This window comes from Platichthys flesus, chromosome 11, assembly GCF_949316205.1.
Source record: "Platichthys flesus chromosome 11, fPlaFle2.1, whole genome shotgun sequence".
NCBI classification, from domain to species: Eukaryota; Metazoa; Chordata; class Actinopteri; order Pleuronectiformes; family Pleuronectidae; genus Platichthys; species Platichthys flesus.
In genome coordinates this window covers 19764696-19782932 of record NC_084955.1, presented here as the reverse complement: position 1 = coordinate 19782932, position 18237 = coordinate 19764696, and the positions used below count along the sequence as shown (strand labels likewise).

Here is an 18237-nt window from a genome sequence, read left to right as displayed (position 1 = left end):
GATTTCATCACTTTCTGTAAACGAGGCCGCAGACCTGCTTCGCTCGCTGCTCTCCTGTGACTCTCGGTGGGGAGATCACATCTGCAGAGACCCCCCCCCCCCCCCGCCCCCCCCTCCTCACCCAAACACACTCGGACCCCACGGGCTACAGATGGTTGCGAGCCACCTCGTGTCAGGATTGTCTTGCGAGGAGCATTGGTCACATGGCAGCGTGGCAGGCTTTAATCTCTCAGTGAAGAGGAAAGGAGGCAGAGATCTCACATCGACGCAGAAAACAATTTAGAAAAAGCGTGCACATGACTTTTCTTGGCATAAACACGCCGCTTCTTCGGTATATTTAGATTCCACCCAACAGGATAACGCTTGTAGAGCCCGACAAGAACTGCTCTCGTGTACGAATTCCACCCGGCCTGTTACTCTGTCTTTGGTATAGCATGTGCTTGCCACTGTCACCAGATTAGCACGCAGGCTTAAAGCCCTGCACACAAAGACACTGTGTACAGAACATAGCTTGTGCTAATTCGGTTTCCCTCTTTTCTGACCTGCGAACCTGTAATTCTGCTGCGCTGAGACAAACCGCTTCTCCCCCCCCCCCGCTCACGGTAGCTGTGACTTATCATGTTTGTTGACAGCGTGGCATTCAAGTCTGCATTATGTCGAGCAGTGAGGTGCAGTAACAGGAACACTGTGGTGGAGTTAACACCCTCGCTGACACTTTTTCAACAAGCAAAAAAAAAAAAAAAATCACATTTCAAGCTTTAAAAGTGTAATATTAGTTTCACAGTTCCTTATTGGATTATTTGACATTGCACCGCAAGTGTTGCTGTTCCCGTGTCAGCTCCTTGATAAATGTGAGCATTTCTTTATAATCTGCTTGGCGGGGGTGTTGACACATCGGAATGCCAAACACTGAAGCAGGCCCCGCGATTATATTTGGTGTGAATTACCCGATAAAAACCAATTAAATTTAAAAAAAACATATCGAGTCACATTTTTTGTCGATACGACTGGAGGTCTCTCGAGGCGTTGGGATAACACCAGGGTTTAGTTTCTGCCACTGCTGTGAAAAAAACCCTGCATCCCCGCTCAGTTTGGCCCGAGCGTGTAAATCACACAAGCCTTAAATATTTACCACCTTTAGACATCGTTGGAACACCTCGATGTGCTTGAGCCGCCTCGACGGAGACGTGTCAGCTGTGTGCAGCAAAATCAATTATTTACAACCCACCCTCTGTTTTTACTTCAAGGAGCTGGCAAACCATTCAACCCCAGATTTGGGGGGGGGGGGGGGGGGGGGGGGGGTCAGAGGAGGAGTTTCCAGTCACTAGGCAACCTCTGTGTCACCTGCACCGACATGCCGGGACCAGCCACTTCCCTCTGGAGGCCGCAGGTACATAACTGCATTGAAAAAGCCTCTTCACCTGGATTCATATGGAAAACCAAACAATTACAGCTAATCTATGCGGCTCCGGGAAAGAAAGTGTGATGTGATTATATTTATTTTTTCCCTCGTTGCAGGGAAGAGGAGGGTTTTTCCCTTTTTTTTTTTTTTTGGTCACTTACAAGCTATAAGTCGCCGAGCTTTACTTTCGACTAAAGCGAGCCCAGAAGCAGAATCCAACAGTGCAACGACTGACGTCTTCCAGCGGAGGCCTGTTGCATTGAAATATCTGGTGATGTGTGAGCATGGGAGGGAGGGGGGGGGGAGGGGGGGGGGGGGACTTAAAGGAAGGGGAGGGCGAGAGCAGCGTCCAATAACATCACAAGTCAAGTGGAGAGGGCCGACTGTTCAGCTAGAAAATCAGGAAGTTCGGCTTGAGCAACATGTCCACTGGATGAACCCTGCCCCCCGAGGGATCTGCTGTTTATTTACCCCCTGCCAGGACACGCACGTACATGCACGCCGCCACACACACACACACACACACACACACACAACATCACCACAAAAACGTGACAAAAAAAACTCCAAACGCTCTTGTTAAAGCAGACGAGTTCAAACACGCTCTCTCTCTCTCTTCACACAACAACCACACACACACAGACACACACAGACAGAAACGTGCCCCTTGTTGTCGATAACAACTCATCCTCTCGACTGGGAAACTCAAGCGCTCACTTTCACTGTGTGTGTCAGTCTTTTGTTTTACAATCATTGACACACACATGGGAGATTCTTGAAGTGAAACATGTTTTTTTTTTGTACATCTCAAAACTAACACACAAATTGAGAGGTAACACTCGCATTTAGTCTTTTTGACAAACTCTTGAGGATATAATTTGCATTTGCTTCCTGGTCTTTCTCTCAGGTCTGGCTCTAGGAGCTGGTGTAAGGATCACAACGACCACAGTTGAGACATAAACCCTTTATCTTCGCCTGGCTCCACACTGATACTGAGGCATCCCTGTCTGCCTGTTTGATCAGCTTGTGTGCTGATGCTGTGCGTGTGCACGTGAAGACCTGGCCATGCGTGACAGCAGCAAACGACCACCTATCTGTACAGCACTGAGGCTGAGATTACCTCCAGCTCAGGCTTGGCACCAGCTGTACCAGAGCCTGGAGAGAGTGAAGCAGACCGCATTAAATGCACAGAGGTGTACGGCTCATCTACAGATATTGAGCAGAAGAGAGGAATGTGCATAATGTTTATTGAAGGGTTTTTCGATGGAGTCATAAAAGGATTGATGGAAAACCCAGCTGAAAAATCCCCGAAGAGCCAAAAGAAAGAAATTCCCTCCACCTAATTTCTAATTGCAGCCTGGAGAAATCCTTACATTTCTTATCTTGTGCCTCTTACACTTTAACTCTCGATCAGAAAGTGGCTTTCGGTTTGTGACTCATATCGAGAGACGCCGCCACAGGAAGCGTGTGTTCGAGCACTTGCTGTGGGTGGGCTGGGAAACGAGAGAGACCAAGAAAAACAGAAGTAACTGTAAATGTCTCGGAGTGTCCCACCCTGCTCAGCCTGCGTCTAGACCGGCCTCTCGGCGCGGCAGTCATAACAAGGGATTGGGAGAGCAAACACGGGCTGGCTGGCGTGCTTAGCCGTTCGCCCTATGGAGTCACCATCAGGCAGGCAAACCTCTGCATTTAATTGGGGCTAAACAAGGAGCTCGCGGTGCAGCATGCAATTATGAGATACACGAGGAGACAGAGTTCCGACCGTGTGCCGCGCACCAGAAGACCATCTCACCAGATTGGCACCGGGCAAAGGGACCGGCAACCGTCACTGAGCGCCGCGCCAAGGCTGCTGGCCTACTTATGAGCCATTCTCTAGATAGTGTCAAGCCAAGAAAATACACACGGGCATTCTTTCTCTAGCGGTGCGGACACTCTGAGGCGTAACGCAATGCTAAGCCCTTACCCTAAACTTAAGCATCAAAGCTACATACCAAACCCCGACCCTTATCCTGCAGCCTAAACCTGAATCTAACCCAAAGAACAAGACTTTTAAAAATGACTTGATGAGGACACAGCTAAATGTTCTCAATGGTTTTGAATGAAACTACCATAGAAAGACATATAGGCACACAACCCTTTGTTATTTGAAACAAGCCCATATTCAGGTCGACCTATTTCCTGTCAGATCCTCCCTGTTACCTTTTTTTTTTAATGACCTTTAACCCAATTGGACGAGTGAAGAGTAGTTTCAGCCGATATAAGAGCGGAACTGATTCGGATATTGTGCAAACTCCATTTCTGGTTTGGAACACCACACACTCATCACCCCCCCCCCCCTTGTGACGCTGCTGAAGATGCCTTTGTTGACGATGTGAAAAGCTAAATGTGGCGGTGACATTCCCAACATGACCTTAATCAGGCGTTTTCATGGCCCGCAGGCACAAAACAATCCAACAGACTCACCCACCGCAGAGAATCTCTTTACTCTCCATTCACAATGAATGCAATTAGACCAGGAAAAATAGTTTTGTTCCTGCGACTGTTGTTGTGTAAAGGGGGGGGGGGGGGGGGGGTTGTGGATTGGAGACGATGTTATTGTTTAATGGCAGAAAGTCATGTTTTTTCTGGCCATCTGCTGTGTGACCTGGGAAAAATGGAGCAAGAAAACCTTGTTTCTTCACATTCCGCTACACCCCAGTAGGAAAGACAACACCTTAATCTGCCTGTTTGTTAACGCCAACACAAACAAGACGCCATATTTCCTCCCCAGTGTGATTTTACATAGCATGCTGGCGTGACGAGCAAAACAACAGCGTCTGTCCCACTTACACAGACATTGATTCGTCTCTGAATCTCTTACGACCTCCGCTGCCGGCATCAAAAGGTGGAACGGCAATTCCCCCCCACAGTCCATGTTCTTACTTCGGTATCATAAGGATCTGTGAGATGGAATAAAGGCCGAACATCTCCGCCTCGAGCCGGCCGTGTAAAAGAGGCTACTGGCTTTGAGCCAGGGCTTACAAGCTTTAAGTCACTTAAACCCCCATCAAGGTAAGCATTGTTTGCCCCCCCCGCCCCTCACTAACGTTACTCTTTACACACAGCGAAAGAAACAAATGTTTCGGGCGCCAACGAGAAAAACCCAGTGTCATTCAAATCAAATGCTGATTCCATGACAACCTTTATAGGAATGTTTACCACCTCTAATGTCAGGGCACAGGGGCCGCACCCGAACTAAATGCTACACGGTGAAGCCCCATTTGAATATCGCTCCCTGGGAAGTCATATCAGATGGATACTGACTTAATACACTGTGTAATTGTAATTCTTGTGTAATTATCACCATGTGTCAATCACGCTCCTGTTAGCGACACTGTGCCTTTTTAGCGAGGGAGATGGTAAATTGAGCAAACAGCGCCCGTCAAGCTGAGCATGACCTTTTCCTGATACCATCGAATGGTTGGTTACCAAAGAAACGCAGCGTGTAGCCAAATATCTGATGAAGGAGAAATAGTTGTCGTTTTGTTATGTCCAAACATTTGCATGAGCAAGCCTGATTGGACGAGCAGTGGTGGAGAGAAAAAAAATCGAAAGACGGACTGAGATTCCTCCATTAGAAGCCATGAGCTGGATAATGAAAACCCGGGAGATTTAGAGCAGAGTAGATATCCCTCCTCGAAAAGCATAAATATTACATCTGCTTTAACGTTTCCAACCCAGACTTGAAAGAAACTGAGGTTTCCCTTCACCCACAGGTTGACCTAAGCACTTAGCTGGCCCTCCACTGCCCAGGGGGAAGAGCCGTGCAATGAATGGAAAAGCAGGCCACAATTCTAACCAGGCCATCTTTATTGATCCTCAAAACCCCTTTCACAAAGACCATCCCCCCCATCTTGACCACAAAAAAAAGGGGACAATATAAACAACCAATAAATAAGAATCTGCGTGATTAAGGCGGTTCTACAGCTCCAATAGAACACAACAGTGTGGACATGTTGGAGTTTTACAGCTTCATACAGTACAAGCAGTAGATTTTCAAGAACATCACATCTAAAAAGGCAGCACTTTACCAAAGTGAACCGTTTTTTAAATCTGGATGAGACTTCCATTCAAATGACATAACATGTACTTGTGTGGTGTCTGACTTACTGAGAGAAAATTCTGGCTCCTTTACGATTACCTTGTAGTTTTTTAATATCAGGCCAAATAGAATGAGAAATAAAACCATGAGCAGGGAACTTAAATTTAATTTCCTACCCCATTTACTCTCACGAAATAAAAATAAAAATCACTAAAACCACTTGGTTCCCATAATGGAGACGGGGGTTCTTTATATCGGTTTTCTCAGTCAGGAACAAATAAATACGCCTATTTACTGGTAAACTGTGGTGGAGTCTTGGAAGCTACACAGTGTCAAAGCATTGTTCAAAGTGGCTTTTTCAGAGAATTTCAGCATTAAGTACATTCATGTCCAGGAAATGGGAGCAGTGGAACAACGGGCCTTAAAGCCAGCCACCCTCTGGCCACAAGCACACGCGAGACTGTGCATTCACCACGGATATCCAAAGTTCTCTTCTGTGCACCTGCGCCTCAACTCGCTTTAGTTGTAAAGGGAGGAGCCTCCAAAGTAAAAAGAGGAGAGACGAGCACCTGTTATCCATCCCGGACGGTTCTCACTCTCCTGTGTCCGCTTGTGCCTCTTGGCAAATCAGGTCCTCTCAGCAACTCACGGTGCTGGGCTGCTGTTTGCTGACAAAGTCCGAAATAAAGTCAAACTCATTCTGGCCCAGGAAGAGTTCTGGCAGCTCCTGGACCCGGTCCAGGCCCAGCTCCATGACCAGCGAGGTCAGGACCTCCTCGTCGATCATATCCGCATCCATGCCGTTCAGTGCCAGGGCCGGCCCGGCCATGTGCTGCATGCTAGCCAGCTGAGCCGGGTTCACGCGATACTGTGTTGTGGGCCCCATGTGGTTACCACCCATAGGCCCCAGTGGGTGTCCGTGGTACTGGGTGTTGAGTTTCTGCAGCTGCATGCTGGCCATGAGCTGTTGGGACGTTAACCCTCCATTCGCGAACTGTTGCTGCTGCTGTGGGTGCTGTTGTTGTTGTTGTTGTTGTTGTTGTTGTTGCGGGTGCTGTTGTTGTTGTGGGTGCTGCTGCTGCTGCGGGTGCTGGGCTTGTTGCTGGTGCTGCTGGTGCATGTGATGCTGCTGCTGCTGGGGATGCTGCTGCTGCGGATGATGCTGCTGCGGATGATGCTGCTGTTGTTGTTGTTGTTGGGGCTGGCCATTGTACATCATGTTACCTGAGGTCATCTGGTGGTGACCCATCTGGGCCCCGTTCAGCTGTCCGCTCATGGGCCCGCCCACCATGCCCTGCCGCTGCCTCATGGCGGTCTCCATGTTGGCCTGGGCGCCGCCGTAGTGCATCATCTGGCCGTTGGGCAGCGCCCTCATGCCCTGCTGGTTGGCGTGCTGCTGGTGACCCGCCTGCAGGCCGCCGTTCATGCCCATCCTGTAACCGTGGAGACTGGCGCCCGCTGAGCTGTGATTCATGGGCATCATCAGATGGTCTGCCATGCCGCCTGTCTGAGAGCAGAGGAGACACAGTTATGAGATCAGTGTAAAAATTGGTTTCCGGCTGACATGACGTGCACATATTTGCACGTCCATGTGATTCACTATCAAACTGGTTACAGATACACAACGATGAGGTAAATGTTGTCATGCTTATATATTTCTGTGCTACAAAACCAGTTCCTTATCCAGACAAGTGACCCTTTTCTATGGTGACCACAGGCTTCACCTGTAACAAAGGGCACCAAACAGAACGACACAATCCCACCTCAAGTTAAACCAGTGGAAAATGCTTCAGGAAAATTTAAAATATCTGCTAACACTGAAGTCCTTCCTAAACCAGCCTCCCCTCTTTGTGCCTGTGTGGGTTATGGACGCCCTTGGCTTGACATCACGGGTCCTCATACATTGTTTGGCTGCGTGTTTAACAGCTGGGATCATTCGTGCACGAACGGGATCGACCAAACGGGAGACACAAAAAACACGCGTGCATGTCGTAATGCGCTGCTTAAAATCCCATCTTCTATGTTGCACGCCAGGCTACCAGGGTGGGGGGGAATCAGTTACATTTTACGCACGTAAGGTTGCAACAAAGAACACTGACATCATGCAACATCTCCCCACAACAGCTGAATCGCCACATTTCTAACAAGGCATAGAATCCAACAAAGGGCTCCTGGTCTCCTGCGATCACGCACCAACCCCCCCGACTGCTCAGACCGTTTCCCCCCCCCACCACCCGAAAAGCTGCGGACTAACAGGATCCGTTTGTCGAGTTTGAAACAGGGGGAACGCAAACAATGGAGCGAGCGAGCGAGCGAGCAGCCCCGGAGACCACCGCGGACCAGAAAGAAAGAAAAGCCTAAACCTCTCGCGTACAAATGCAGAATCCAGCCACTCACCCTTTTCCTCTACGTTTCCACAAAGTTGCGCGACTTGGCGTCAGCTCCTGTGCGTAAAAAGGGGCCGTGTACCTCTGCAGGGCGACGCTCCTCTCCGGATTACACTGGGTTATTCCACTGGGTTACGCTTCATGCTCGGGCTGCGGACGGTGTGCACAAAGACTGCCGCATCAGATCTTGAAACGACTGCCTATTTTCTGGGTCAACTCAGGGATTATGTACATGTAAAAAGCTCAGAGGAAGGCAGCCGGGGAGAGGTGGAGCCTCGGTCCTGCCTCTCCTTTGTTCCTATTGGCCCTACTTAATATAATTGTGCATGGGCGTAGAAAGAAAAAGAGAGAGAGAGAGGGAGACAGAGAGGGAGAAAAGGGGGCTATTGGAGAGCTGTGACACAGTGGCTAATTTAAATATCCTCCTCCCCTCCGTTTCTTTTTGAAAGAACATTTGGACATCTTGTTTGTCTTCATGAGTAACTGCCGCTGTCTTCACTTTGTGCAATACAGGATTTGTCAATCACTTTAAGACAGATAGATAGATAGATAGATAGATAGATAGATAGATAGATAGATAGATAGATAGATAGATAGATAGGTTTGTTTTTATGTCGATCTATGTTTTATGCATGTTTATAAGAGTCACTATACATGTTTGTGTGTATGATAGATAGTGTTTTTTATTATCTCTGTACTATGCATGCGTGTAGGAGTCAGCCTCCATTTGTATCTGATAGTAAGTGCCAAACATACGTGCCTTAACATGAGGCTAGAAATTCATGTTCCCAATTTGACTACACCAACTTGTTTATTTGGCCTGTGTGTGTGTGTTTGTGTGTTACTCAGGATGACTGTGATCACTGTTGGTCCATGTGACCCACCAGTCGGCTGTGTTCGCCTCAGCAAGGCAGCAGAGGGAGGGCAGAGGAATGTAGCCTGTGTGCTATTCTAGGCCACTCTGGCTGCAGCAGCAGCAGGAGCAGTGTAACTACTGCTGTGCATGTGTGTGTGTTTGTACCTCCACTCTGCAGATGCACACGTCTCTTGATTGCCCACTTCAGGACAATGACCTCTTGCCTGCAATTGCAAATGAATGGAACCTCTTGGAGAGAGAGAGCCAATCCATTGTCGGGGGAATTTGTCTATAAATGGGCAACCACTGGCAGGCGCTTGTCATTGTTTGACATTGTCCGGCCACTTTAAGCCAGTGTTAATAAGCCACTCCCAGGTGTTGGGTGCTCTCTGAGAAACTCACCCAGCTAGTCAGTCCAAACAAAGCAGAATCAACATAAGGCTTTGTTGTGCTGTGATCAACTCAGCTCACTTGTTATAGCATTTGTGTTCTGCAGTCTGTGACCATTTGACAAACTGTAGCATTTTTAAATCCATCAAAAACATCTTTGTTGTGTAACCCAGGGCCAAAAGCGTCTAATGGTGTCATTTTGCACTACAGAACGAGTAATGTGCCCAAATCCTCTGGAGCTCACCACTCACATGACTGTGTCTCTTTAAAACCTGAGACATTCAATTGGAATTCCAGACAGCTGTGACTGTGGTGAAAGTTATGTGGTTTGTAATTATATATCCATTGTGTTGTTTTGATTAGATAATAGATGCACTGCAGTAGGGCCAGTTTTTGCTGTATTTTCATAGATGTATCCACACCGCTGTCATGTAATCTATGGTTTAAGGGATGAGCATCCACAAAACTCGTCTTAAGCCGTGTATTGATTTCTATAGTCATGCGAGAGTGTGTCTGTGTGGTTACATTTCCAGGAGAAAGGGCAAGAGACAGAGATCCGGCTCCGTTGTCGTCGAGTCATTCTGCTGGTTTCGCTTGTTTGCACAACACCAAACAAAGTTGTCATGTTGCTGCCACAGTGATTTTAAATAGCATGATGGTATTTTGGAATCAGAGGGTGACGTGTCGCACAACAGCATTGGCATCCTGTCCCACCAGACTGGCTCTTTCCTTAACATACACATGAACTGTGACAAGCTCGAGGTGGAACTCCAATTACGCCCATGCCGTATCCACGCCTTCTAATCAGAACAACAATGCATGTTAAAGGAACATTCCCACATTTAATAGGCCTCTGCTACAACCAAACTACTTAAGAGGTTTGAATTGTATCTTTGTTTTTACATTTTGAATTGTCGTCAAAGATTTTGAGCAACAAACGGAGAACCCTGGTGGCTTCCTTTTAGTTTCGACATCTCAGGCCTGCGTTGTTGATGGGCAGAAATGCCGACATTTTGAAATGATAATGTAATCTCCCTAATTCGCTTCCTGATGGTCCCTATTCGTCAAAACCTGACAAGCAGCAGTGAATACATGGAATTGCTGTCACTGTGGGTCCACTGAAATAAATCTGCTTCCTGTTTACATTCGGCATGCACATACCTGCTGCGGGTCACATATTTGTGTCCACGCATCCTCAGCAAATCACTGTGAGCTTTTTTAAACTATGGTGGGTAAAAAGCAGGCAGTCTCATGTGAGACTTCAAGAAAGCCGATGTTCATTGCCCTTCAACAGGGTCTGGGAACGTGTGGAGAACGTAGATCTCTGTTCATACACACTGAGGAAACACCTGCAAGAGTACACATGTGACAACAGACCACATCCCTGGGTCTGCAAGTTAGTAGAGGACAGGTTGAAAGAAATGTAACACCAACTACCAGAGAACAAGGAAGTGGAACCAGATATTACCTTTCGGCCGCCTAACAACAAGCCAACTCTGTTTGGCTTTTCCTACTTGTGCATACCAAACACACGTCATGACAGACAGGAGATCAGCTGTTGGCGTGCATTGTCCTAGTTGCACACAAGCTGAGGCGTAGCTTCTGCATCTCACCAGTCATTACATCTGTCTTGAATCTTTGATTAGGGTTAAGTAACACTCAAATTATGTTGGTTGTTGGTTTTGTATATTTTTATTTTGGTAAGGGAGCAGACACAAAAACAACTGGACGGGTTACAAGGGAATTTAGTGGAAGGATGCAGTGGGGGTCGGGGGAAGAACCCACTTCATTTTGGTTCAGATCTGTGCCAGTGGGCGGATCCCTTTTATCTCACTGTCTGTAACATTAGACGATTTCTTTGATTTCTTAGATAATAATTCATGGGAATTTTGTACAGATCCAAATGAAAGAGAATGTGGTTTCATAAGGGGAATGTTGAGTCTATGTTTCGGTATGCGCTCTCCTGGGTGCCATTCTGGTTTCAATTGACTTAATAAGAAAAGGAATTGAAATTTTCCTCATAATATAATATATATACTTGATTTATAATAGTAGCACTTCCTGTAATGCTTTATTTACTCTGTGTTCTCTGATATGACTTATCATGTGAGATCATATGGACAAAGTGACAGGAAGCTCCTCGCACTATGAGCTACAGTTATCATCAACCATAAGATACGGCCCTAATTGCCTGCAAGTCATCTTCAATCTGTGTCAGCAACAACTAATAGCCACTGATCTCAGACCAGCTGACTCAATCCTACCCACCTGACTAATCCTGCCAGCACTGCCTCTGCCAGCGATGACTGGCAGTGTCAGCACTGCATTGAACCTCGTGGCTGCTGCTGCAGACGAGTGGCTTGATCGAGGTGGAGCCGTGTGAGCGAGAACTCTGTTGCCACATCCTTCAAACGAATTGGTTTCGCTTGCATCAGATGAATGCATCATAAACCCTTCCTGGAAAACAATGTGTTAATGACATGTGGTTTAATACCTGGAAATTATTTGGGCGCCAGCAGGAAATTGTCAAATTTCCACTGCTTCTAATTATGGTGATCTATGAATTCAATACTTTTCACTTGTTGCGTTCCCTGGAATCAATTAGCTCGAAATAAAGTTCTTAGAACAATACTTGAATATGCATAGCCACATTCAAACAATCCTATAAGTTTGCCTTGAAGATCTTAATTCAACACATGAATGGACAGAATTACTCTAAGCCTGTATTCTTTTATCATTGCTACACAGCAATCTACATGAATGGAAAAGCTACATTCCGCCCCCCCCCCAAGATGTGAAACCAAAAGTCAGTTTGTCTCCCTCTCCCTCTCTTGGTGTGGGGGAGGGTTGTTATTGTTCTGGTAAATGAGAGAGTCTCTATAAATACTCCCAAGGCTTCCTTCTCCATCTCAACCACCAATCAACAGACCCCGTGCGGCCGAGCAGCTGAGAGAGGGCAACAAGCCTGAGTCAAGGCTACCGGGGGAGGGAGGGAAGGAAGGGAGTGGGGGGAGGGTCTGACTCAAACATACCGTGGGGGAGAGAAGGGGTGAGGGATGTTGGAAGAAACTGCCACTCATCACAGACCTGAGGCCACAAAGTTTTTTTGGGGGGTGGGGGGGGGGAAGACCTGAGAGAAGTAGTGATTTGGTTGGGCGGGGGTGGTCACGACAAACCACATGAGAGGAGGTTTCCAACAACTTTTCTGAGTGATGAGCACTTTTGCTCCATAAGTGCTGCCATGACTTCCTTCCTATCAGCTTTGCTGTTTGACAGCGGTGCACTTGACTGGTTTGTTTTTACATTCTGACTTTGTGCCGCTTGAGAAGCTTCTGTCGGAGTTGACTTTACACGACTTGTAACAGGATACAAATAAAGACGGATGTAGTAAATAGAAATGGGCTTATAGATTGTCCATAAGGAGAAAATAGAGCCAATCGATGCAATTTACGACATAAGATCAAATCCGTTATTTTTTTAGTTCATTTTCAGCTTGCTCAGCTGTATTGATTTAATATCCATGAAATATTAACATGGCTTCATCATAGCACAGCAGCCCAATAATGTGTGTGAATGACTGAATGGAAAGAAACCTTCACTGCAAAGCGCTGTGAGTCGTCATCAGGACTAGAACAGCTCTTTATTAATACAAACCATTAACAAAATAGAATTTGTGCTGGGTTGGAGGAACAGTTGTGAGGCAGAGGTGTTTATATCTAATTCTGAAACGCCAAGTTCGACAGATGACGTGAAAATCCATAGAGGTGAGACATGGTTTAGGTTAACTGCGAACACCCTCCTGATACTGACACCTAAAGAGTCTGAGTGAGCTTCCAGATAAACCCACTTGTCAAATTGTCATATATTCAGCATCTGACAGTGTAATAATATAATTCTAACCCCAGGGCTGAGACCCAGCCGCCTGGTTATTCAAGAAAATAACTAGTTTATCGGGTCTGTATGGGTGAGCAGTTTTAACAACATTAAGATTAAGTAATTTGTTACACTTACTTTTATCTAAAACGGGAAATAAAGTCCTAACACAATAAGTCTAAAACAAGCAGTGTAAACGTCCCGAAACTCACTGATTACTGTCAAACTTTCACTTCTTCAGTTTAACCCCAGTTTAGAGATTAATATTTGCATAAACAACCCACAAAGCCACTTTCCCACAGGTCACAGAAAAAAAACTCTCAATAAGTCCTATGTTTTGTCTGCAATGGGAGTGATAACAATCTGAATTCTCTCCCGGGTCAAATGACTCTGCAGTAGACACAAGTTATTATTGGCAGTGATTGAAACATGGCAGCCTGGTGTACGTGCTAATGTCTTCTTCATCTCCTTAACTTTCACAGTCTAGCCAATGACAGGCCTCTTTTATCAGGATGTTGAGATGCACTTTGAACTTCTGGAAGTTGAAGTGGAAATAACCATGAACGTTTGTGTCCTCGATGTTTATTACATCTTAGGAACAACGTGCATCAGCAGCTTTTCTTTTTTACATAACATTATTACATGTCATTTGACAGCAGCTGTTATCCAACGTACAACTTACATTTAGTGCATTGAACATCTATGAAGGGCCATTTAGGGGTTCAGTATCTTGCCCAAGGACACTTTGGAATGCAGATGGGGAAGACTGAGGATTGAACCGTCAACCTTCTGGTGGACAACCACTCGGCCTCAGCCAGCTGCCCCTTTTTTTCTTCCTATCGTGCAACACTGGCCTGACAGCGAGTTTTCCAAAGTGTTTGTTTCTGACATTTTTCAAGAAACAGAAAGGCAAACTCTTCTACTGTCAACAGGAAAGGAGTCAATTGTCTTTTTAGGGGGTTTATCCTCTGCACACCCGAGAGCAAAACCCAGATGGCCTCATAGAAGGCTGTCAGCAAATGTGCAACGTGACTACTGATTTCTTTGCCCACAGCTGTGAGTGTGGCCCCCTCAGAACAGGTAGAAACACTTCTACCGTCGGACGTGGTCCCATGACATTGATAATGCTGAAGTGGAGTGGTGGAAGGAAACGCGTTGTCATAGTGTCCAAAAGAATGCTAAGTTCCCGTTAGCAGAGAAACCTGAGACCGTGCAGGGAAGTCTGAGGCAGCAGATAACCACTGAAACAACTTTACCATGATGGCAATGACGTGATAAGGAGCATTGTGCCTGCAGGGGTTCACTGTCTCCGCTGATGATTCAACGCAAACTGTATAAACATGACTGGATCCCTCCTCGGTTTCATGTTTCCAGGCTTGGCTCATTACCAAGCCGTGTCAGTCATTTACAGTCAGCACCACAAGCCCACTGCCTGCATTTCCAAGCAATACCGTTCTCCAGCGTTTACTAGCCTGAGGGATCATTGTCGACACAAACACTAATCATGTCCCCTTCGCTGCACTTCCTGCCTCACAGCCACTCACCGTGTTTCCAGTTACCTCTAGGAACGTGCGCGCTCCGAGCGGCGGGGAGATGCACGCGGCTAAATGGACAACAGGAGCTTGCACAACCTGTCAAACAAGTCGCTTTCCATGGGAGGAGGGAGCAGCGACGGCGGGAAGAATGACCTATTAATCATTCATTATCTCCCAGCACTGTTAATGAGGTGACGACTCTTAAATAATTAGCAATGTGACTGAAGCATATTTCCATAGCGATAGCCTCAGGACATGGAGGGCATTGGAGGAAGAATGGGGAAGGGAATAAGGGATGCACCAGGCACCAAAAACAAAAAAAAGAACAGTCCCCTACACCGGCTTAGCAAAACCAATAAGTGTCCTGATGTGGGGGCTCTGGGAGGCTTGGACACGGAGATAGAGATTGACATTGGAGAAGAGAGATAAGGAGGCTGGACGCAACATCGAGTCAAGACTGAGACAAGGAGGAAACGACACATTGAAACAGTTATGTCTACAGTATATGTAGTGGGCGTTTAAGTTGTTCGCCCAGCAGCATTCATTATCCGTCTGTCTCATTTCAAGAGGGGCCGGCCGAGGCCTTCAGGCTTCTCTGACACACAAATCAATGGGGAGCTGCGGCCGACTGGCACCCCAGCCTACCATGGGCCCATTCATCTTGCACAAAATACACAAAAGAGCAGACCATGAGCCACATTCTTGACATCCAACCTCATCACCCCCACTACCCTCCCAACCCCCCCCCCCCCCCCTGGCCCTGACTCGCGCCCCTCCCCCCAACGCCTCACACCAGCCAGCCAGGGCAGACAGGAGCTGCTGTGCTGCACCACCTCACTGGCTGCCTGGCTGGCTGGCTGGCTGGCTGGCTGGGGTTGTTTGGTGGAGGAAGGGATGCAAGGAGGGAAGGGAGGGTGTGGGAAAGAGGGGGCAGGGATGTTTTCTCTCCAGTCAGCTAATTGACTCACAGATGTCAGGAGGAGTCGGGTTTGTGGCGGGGCTGGAGCACCCTGTGACACGCTTCCCCTCCACAAACAAACACACCCATGCGCACGTATGCAGTCCAGGACCGTGCACACGCCCCGCACACATGCATGCACTCGTACCTACGGCCTTCCCCCCCATCTGCGTCGCCTGCACTCACCTCCTCAGTAAACAGATACGCCTCCGTGTCGGGGAGGTGGACTTCTATTTCTCTCGACGCGTAAATATATAGAGTGAGCTGTAAGGCAACTCTACCTCTGTGATACAAAAACACCAGGAACTGACAGGCGTTTGTGCAACAGTAAGAATCTGGATTGTCCACCACATAATTTCATTTTTTCAGTTCCCCCATCTGCGGAGCCGCTGTGGCTGTCAAGCCGTAGCACGGCTCCTCTTCTGATGCATTGGTGCAATAACACTTGAGGCAGTTCAAACGCTGCACAACCTATGAAATGACCTATTTTCCAGCCATGTTTTTGTGTCTCGCCCCGTTTGCACACTGTAGTTTCATCACCTACATGTGTGCAGTGCAGAATCCAAATGTCTCCTCTGAAACCACCGACAGCTGTGTGTGTGTCTGTGTGTGTGAGTGTGCGTCTGTCAGCGCGTTCACATGTTTGTGTGTTCCAGCTAGACTGTTAAACAGCTGAGTCCAAATTCAAAGTCGACGCTGTCACTCTCTATATTTACCAAATGACTCACTCGCAGCAGAAATCTGTTTGGACACACAGTTAGTGCTCAAGCAGTTTGTTGAGGCATCTTTGACAACGGCCGAAACAATTAAGGTGGTGAAAGTGTGTGAGAACGATGAGGAGTAACAGTGGTGCTCTGCTCGCATGCTAAACAACAGGGTCAACGTCTGGTCTCGGGGGTGGTGATAAAAGTACAACCAGGCTCTGAAAGGCACTATATGCTTTCCACAACAGTTGAGGGATCTGTACATTTTCAGATATATCCGTCCTCCAGAGGGACATTGTGGAAAGCAATCATGCAGTACGAGCAAGAAAACACAAATAATGCATTATTGAGTTTCTCCCCAAAAGCTATGTGTCTGGATGAAGTTCCCCTTATGGTCTTTGTCCTTTGGACCTCCCATCATGAGCTCTGTTATTGGTTCATACTGTGTTGTTGGAGTTTTTTCCCCCCTCGACACGCAGTGGCTGCAGACTTCTAAATATATCAAGTATTTCAGTACTTGCACAGCTCTCTGACCCTAGAAAGGCAGGAGACGCTAATGGGATTAATGGGATATTCCAGTGGTGAATGGAAATAACAATGTGCTTGGTGGTAGCATATAGTCATATATATTTGAAGTCAGTAAACTTGTATATACAGTCTGTTGTACCAGTTTTAAAAATGAAAATAAATAACCAGGAGATGAGCAGCACAGATTAATTTAGTCAAGATGATGGATGCTCTTGTGATATGGTCTTTTTGAAATGATCAGATATGGTGGCATTGTGTTATTATTGGTGTTTTGTTTTTTTCGTAGTTTGTTTCACAAAAACTTTTCAACTTTTTTTAACATTGCGAGATGGGGCATTTCATTGATTTCCCATAAAATTGTGAATGGATCTTGATGAGAATTTATTTTTATTCATTTAATCCGACTGATTGCTGCATTTCAGTTCCAAACTGGTGCAGATCCAAATCAAATTTCCGATCTTGTGAATTTAAGTGTGGTTTTATATGGGGCCTGAGGTATGCGCTCTGCTGAGGGCCATTCTAATTTGAGTAGGTGGTCCTTCAGTGTGGCCCAGGAGGCGTTTACGTTCAAACTGCTGAAAGAATGTGGCCATGTGCAACCCAGACCACCTCAGAATGTGGTCTGAGTCATCTTGGTGCATTCACACCTGCACGTAGAGGGGATTACTTCTGATCAGATCACCAGAGACCGGTACGACCAGGTCCTGGGTCGACTTCCTGGCACCCAAACACCACAGCAGTCTCTCTGGCATTCTTTGGCATGTGCAGGAAGTGACGAGGCCAGTGATTGGTTAAGCAGGAGTAAGCGGGAGGCGACAAAACCTTTTGTCAGTGTTGAACTTCGAGTACAAGTACACAGCTACTTCATAGGAAGCAGAGTGTACCAGGCAGACACGCAGAGTAGAAAAGCTTAGTTTGTAGTTTCAGTCCGGCTCTATTAATGATATGAAGCAATATCCTACTCCAACACATGTCCCCACCTCGAAACTGCTATTTATATCCGTCATTACCATCCCATCTAAATGTCCTGGTGAGCACATGTCCCGAGCAGGATCGCACATATGGCGTATTGTATATACACACGCACAGGCTGCAGCACGCAAACACACACTGCCCACTAGAGCTGCCTATGGTCCGCCTGTCCTCCTCCTGTTTTTCCACTCACCCACACTGTTGTCACTATGGCCAGGAAGCTGTGGGAGAGATATGCATGACAAAGTCTTTCTTTATTAAATTGGCAAAGAGTGTGTGTGTAGTGCTTTTAGAGTCTCTGTATGCGTGTGTGTGTGTGTGTGTGTGTGTGTGTGTGTGTGTGTGTGTGTGTTTCAGTGTCTCTTTGAGAGAGAGAAAAAGAAACATAGAGAGACTCAGAGAAACAGAGGAACAAGGAGTGGAGAGGTGGGGGTGGGGACCTAAGCTTAAAGGCTAGAGGCTTATCCAAGATCCACTCTAGGCTCATCCCTGGATATTGCTGTTAGAAACCTCGAATCAAGAACAGAGTTTACAGAATAAAAAGCAAAAGG

General features: G+C 46.9%; 1 protein-coding gene across 2 annotated transcripts; it reads right to left on the bottom strand.

The window, feature by feature from the left end:
* Positions 1-5233: 5233 nt before the first annotated feature.
* cited4b (Cbp/p300-interacting transactivator, with Glu/Asp-rich carboxy-terminal domain, 4b) lies at positions 5234-8099 on the bottom strand. 2 transcript variants are annotated; one of them, XM_062399256.1, is made up of 2 exons: positions 7881-8099; positions 5234-6986 (listed from the first exon to the last, which is right to left on the bottom strand). In XM_062399256.1, the coding sequence occupies exon 2, from the start codon at positions 6979-6981 to the stop codon at positions 6121-6123; it is 861 nt and encodes a 286-aa protein (XP_062255240.1). In that variant the 5' UTR covers positions 6982-6986; positions 7881-8099; the 3' UTR covers positions 5234-6120. The 2 variants fall into 2 exon arrangements, with proteins under 2 accessions (XP_062255240.1, XP_062255239.1); XM_062399255.1 differs by having other exon boundaries at positions 5234-6990; positions 7881-8098.
* Between the last annotated feature and the right edge of the window lie 10138 nt (positions 8100-18237).

What these genes read in the sequence shown, in the direction of transcription:
- cited4b (XM_062399256.1), bottom strand. Translation starts at nt 6,981, where the DNA reads ATGGCAGACCATCTGATGATGCCCATGAATCACAGCTCAGCGGGCGCC.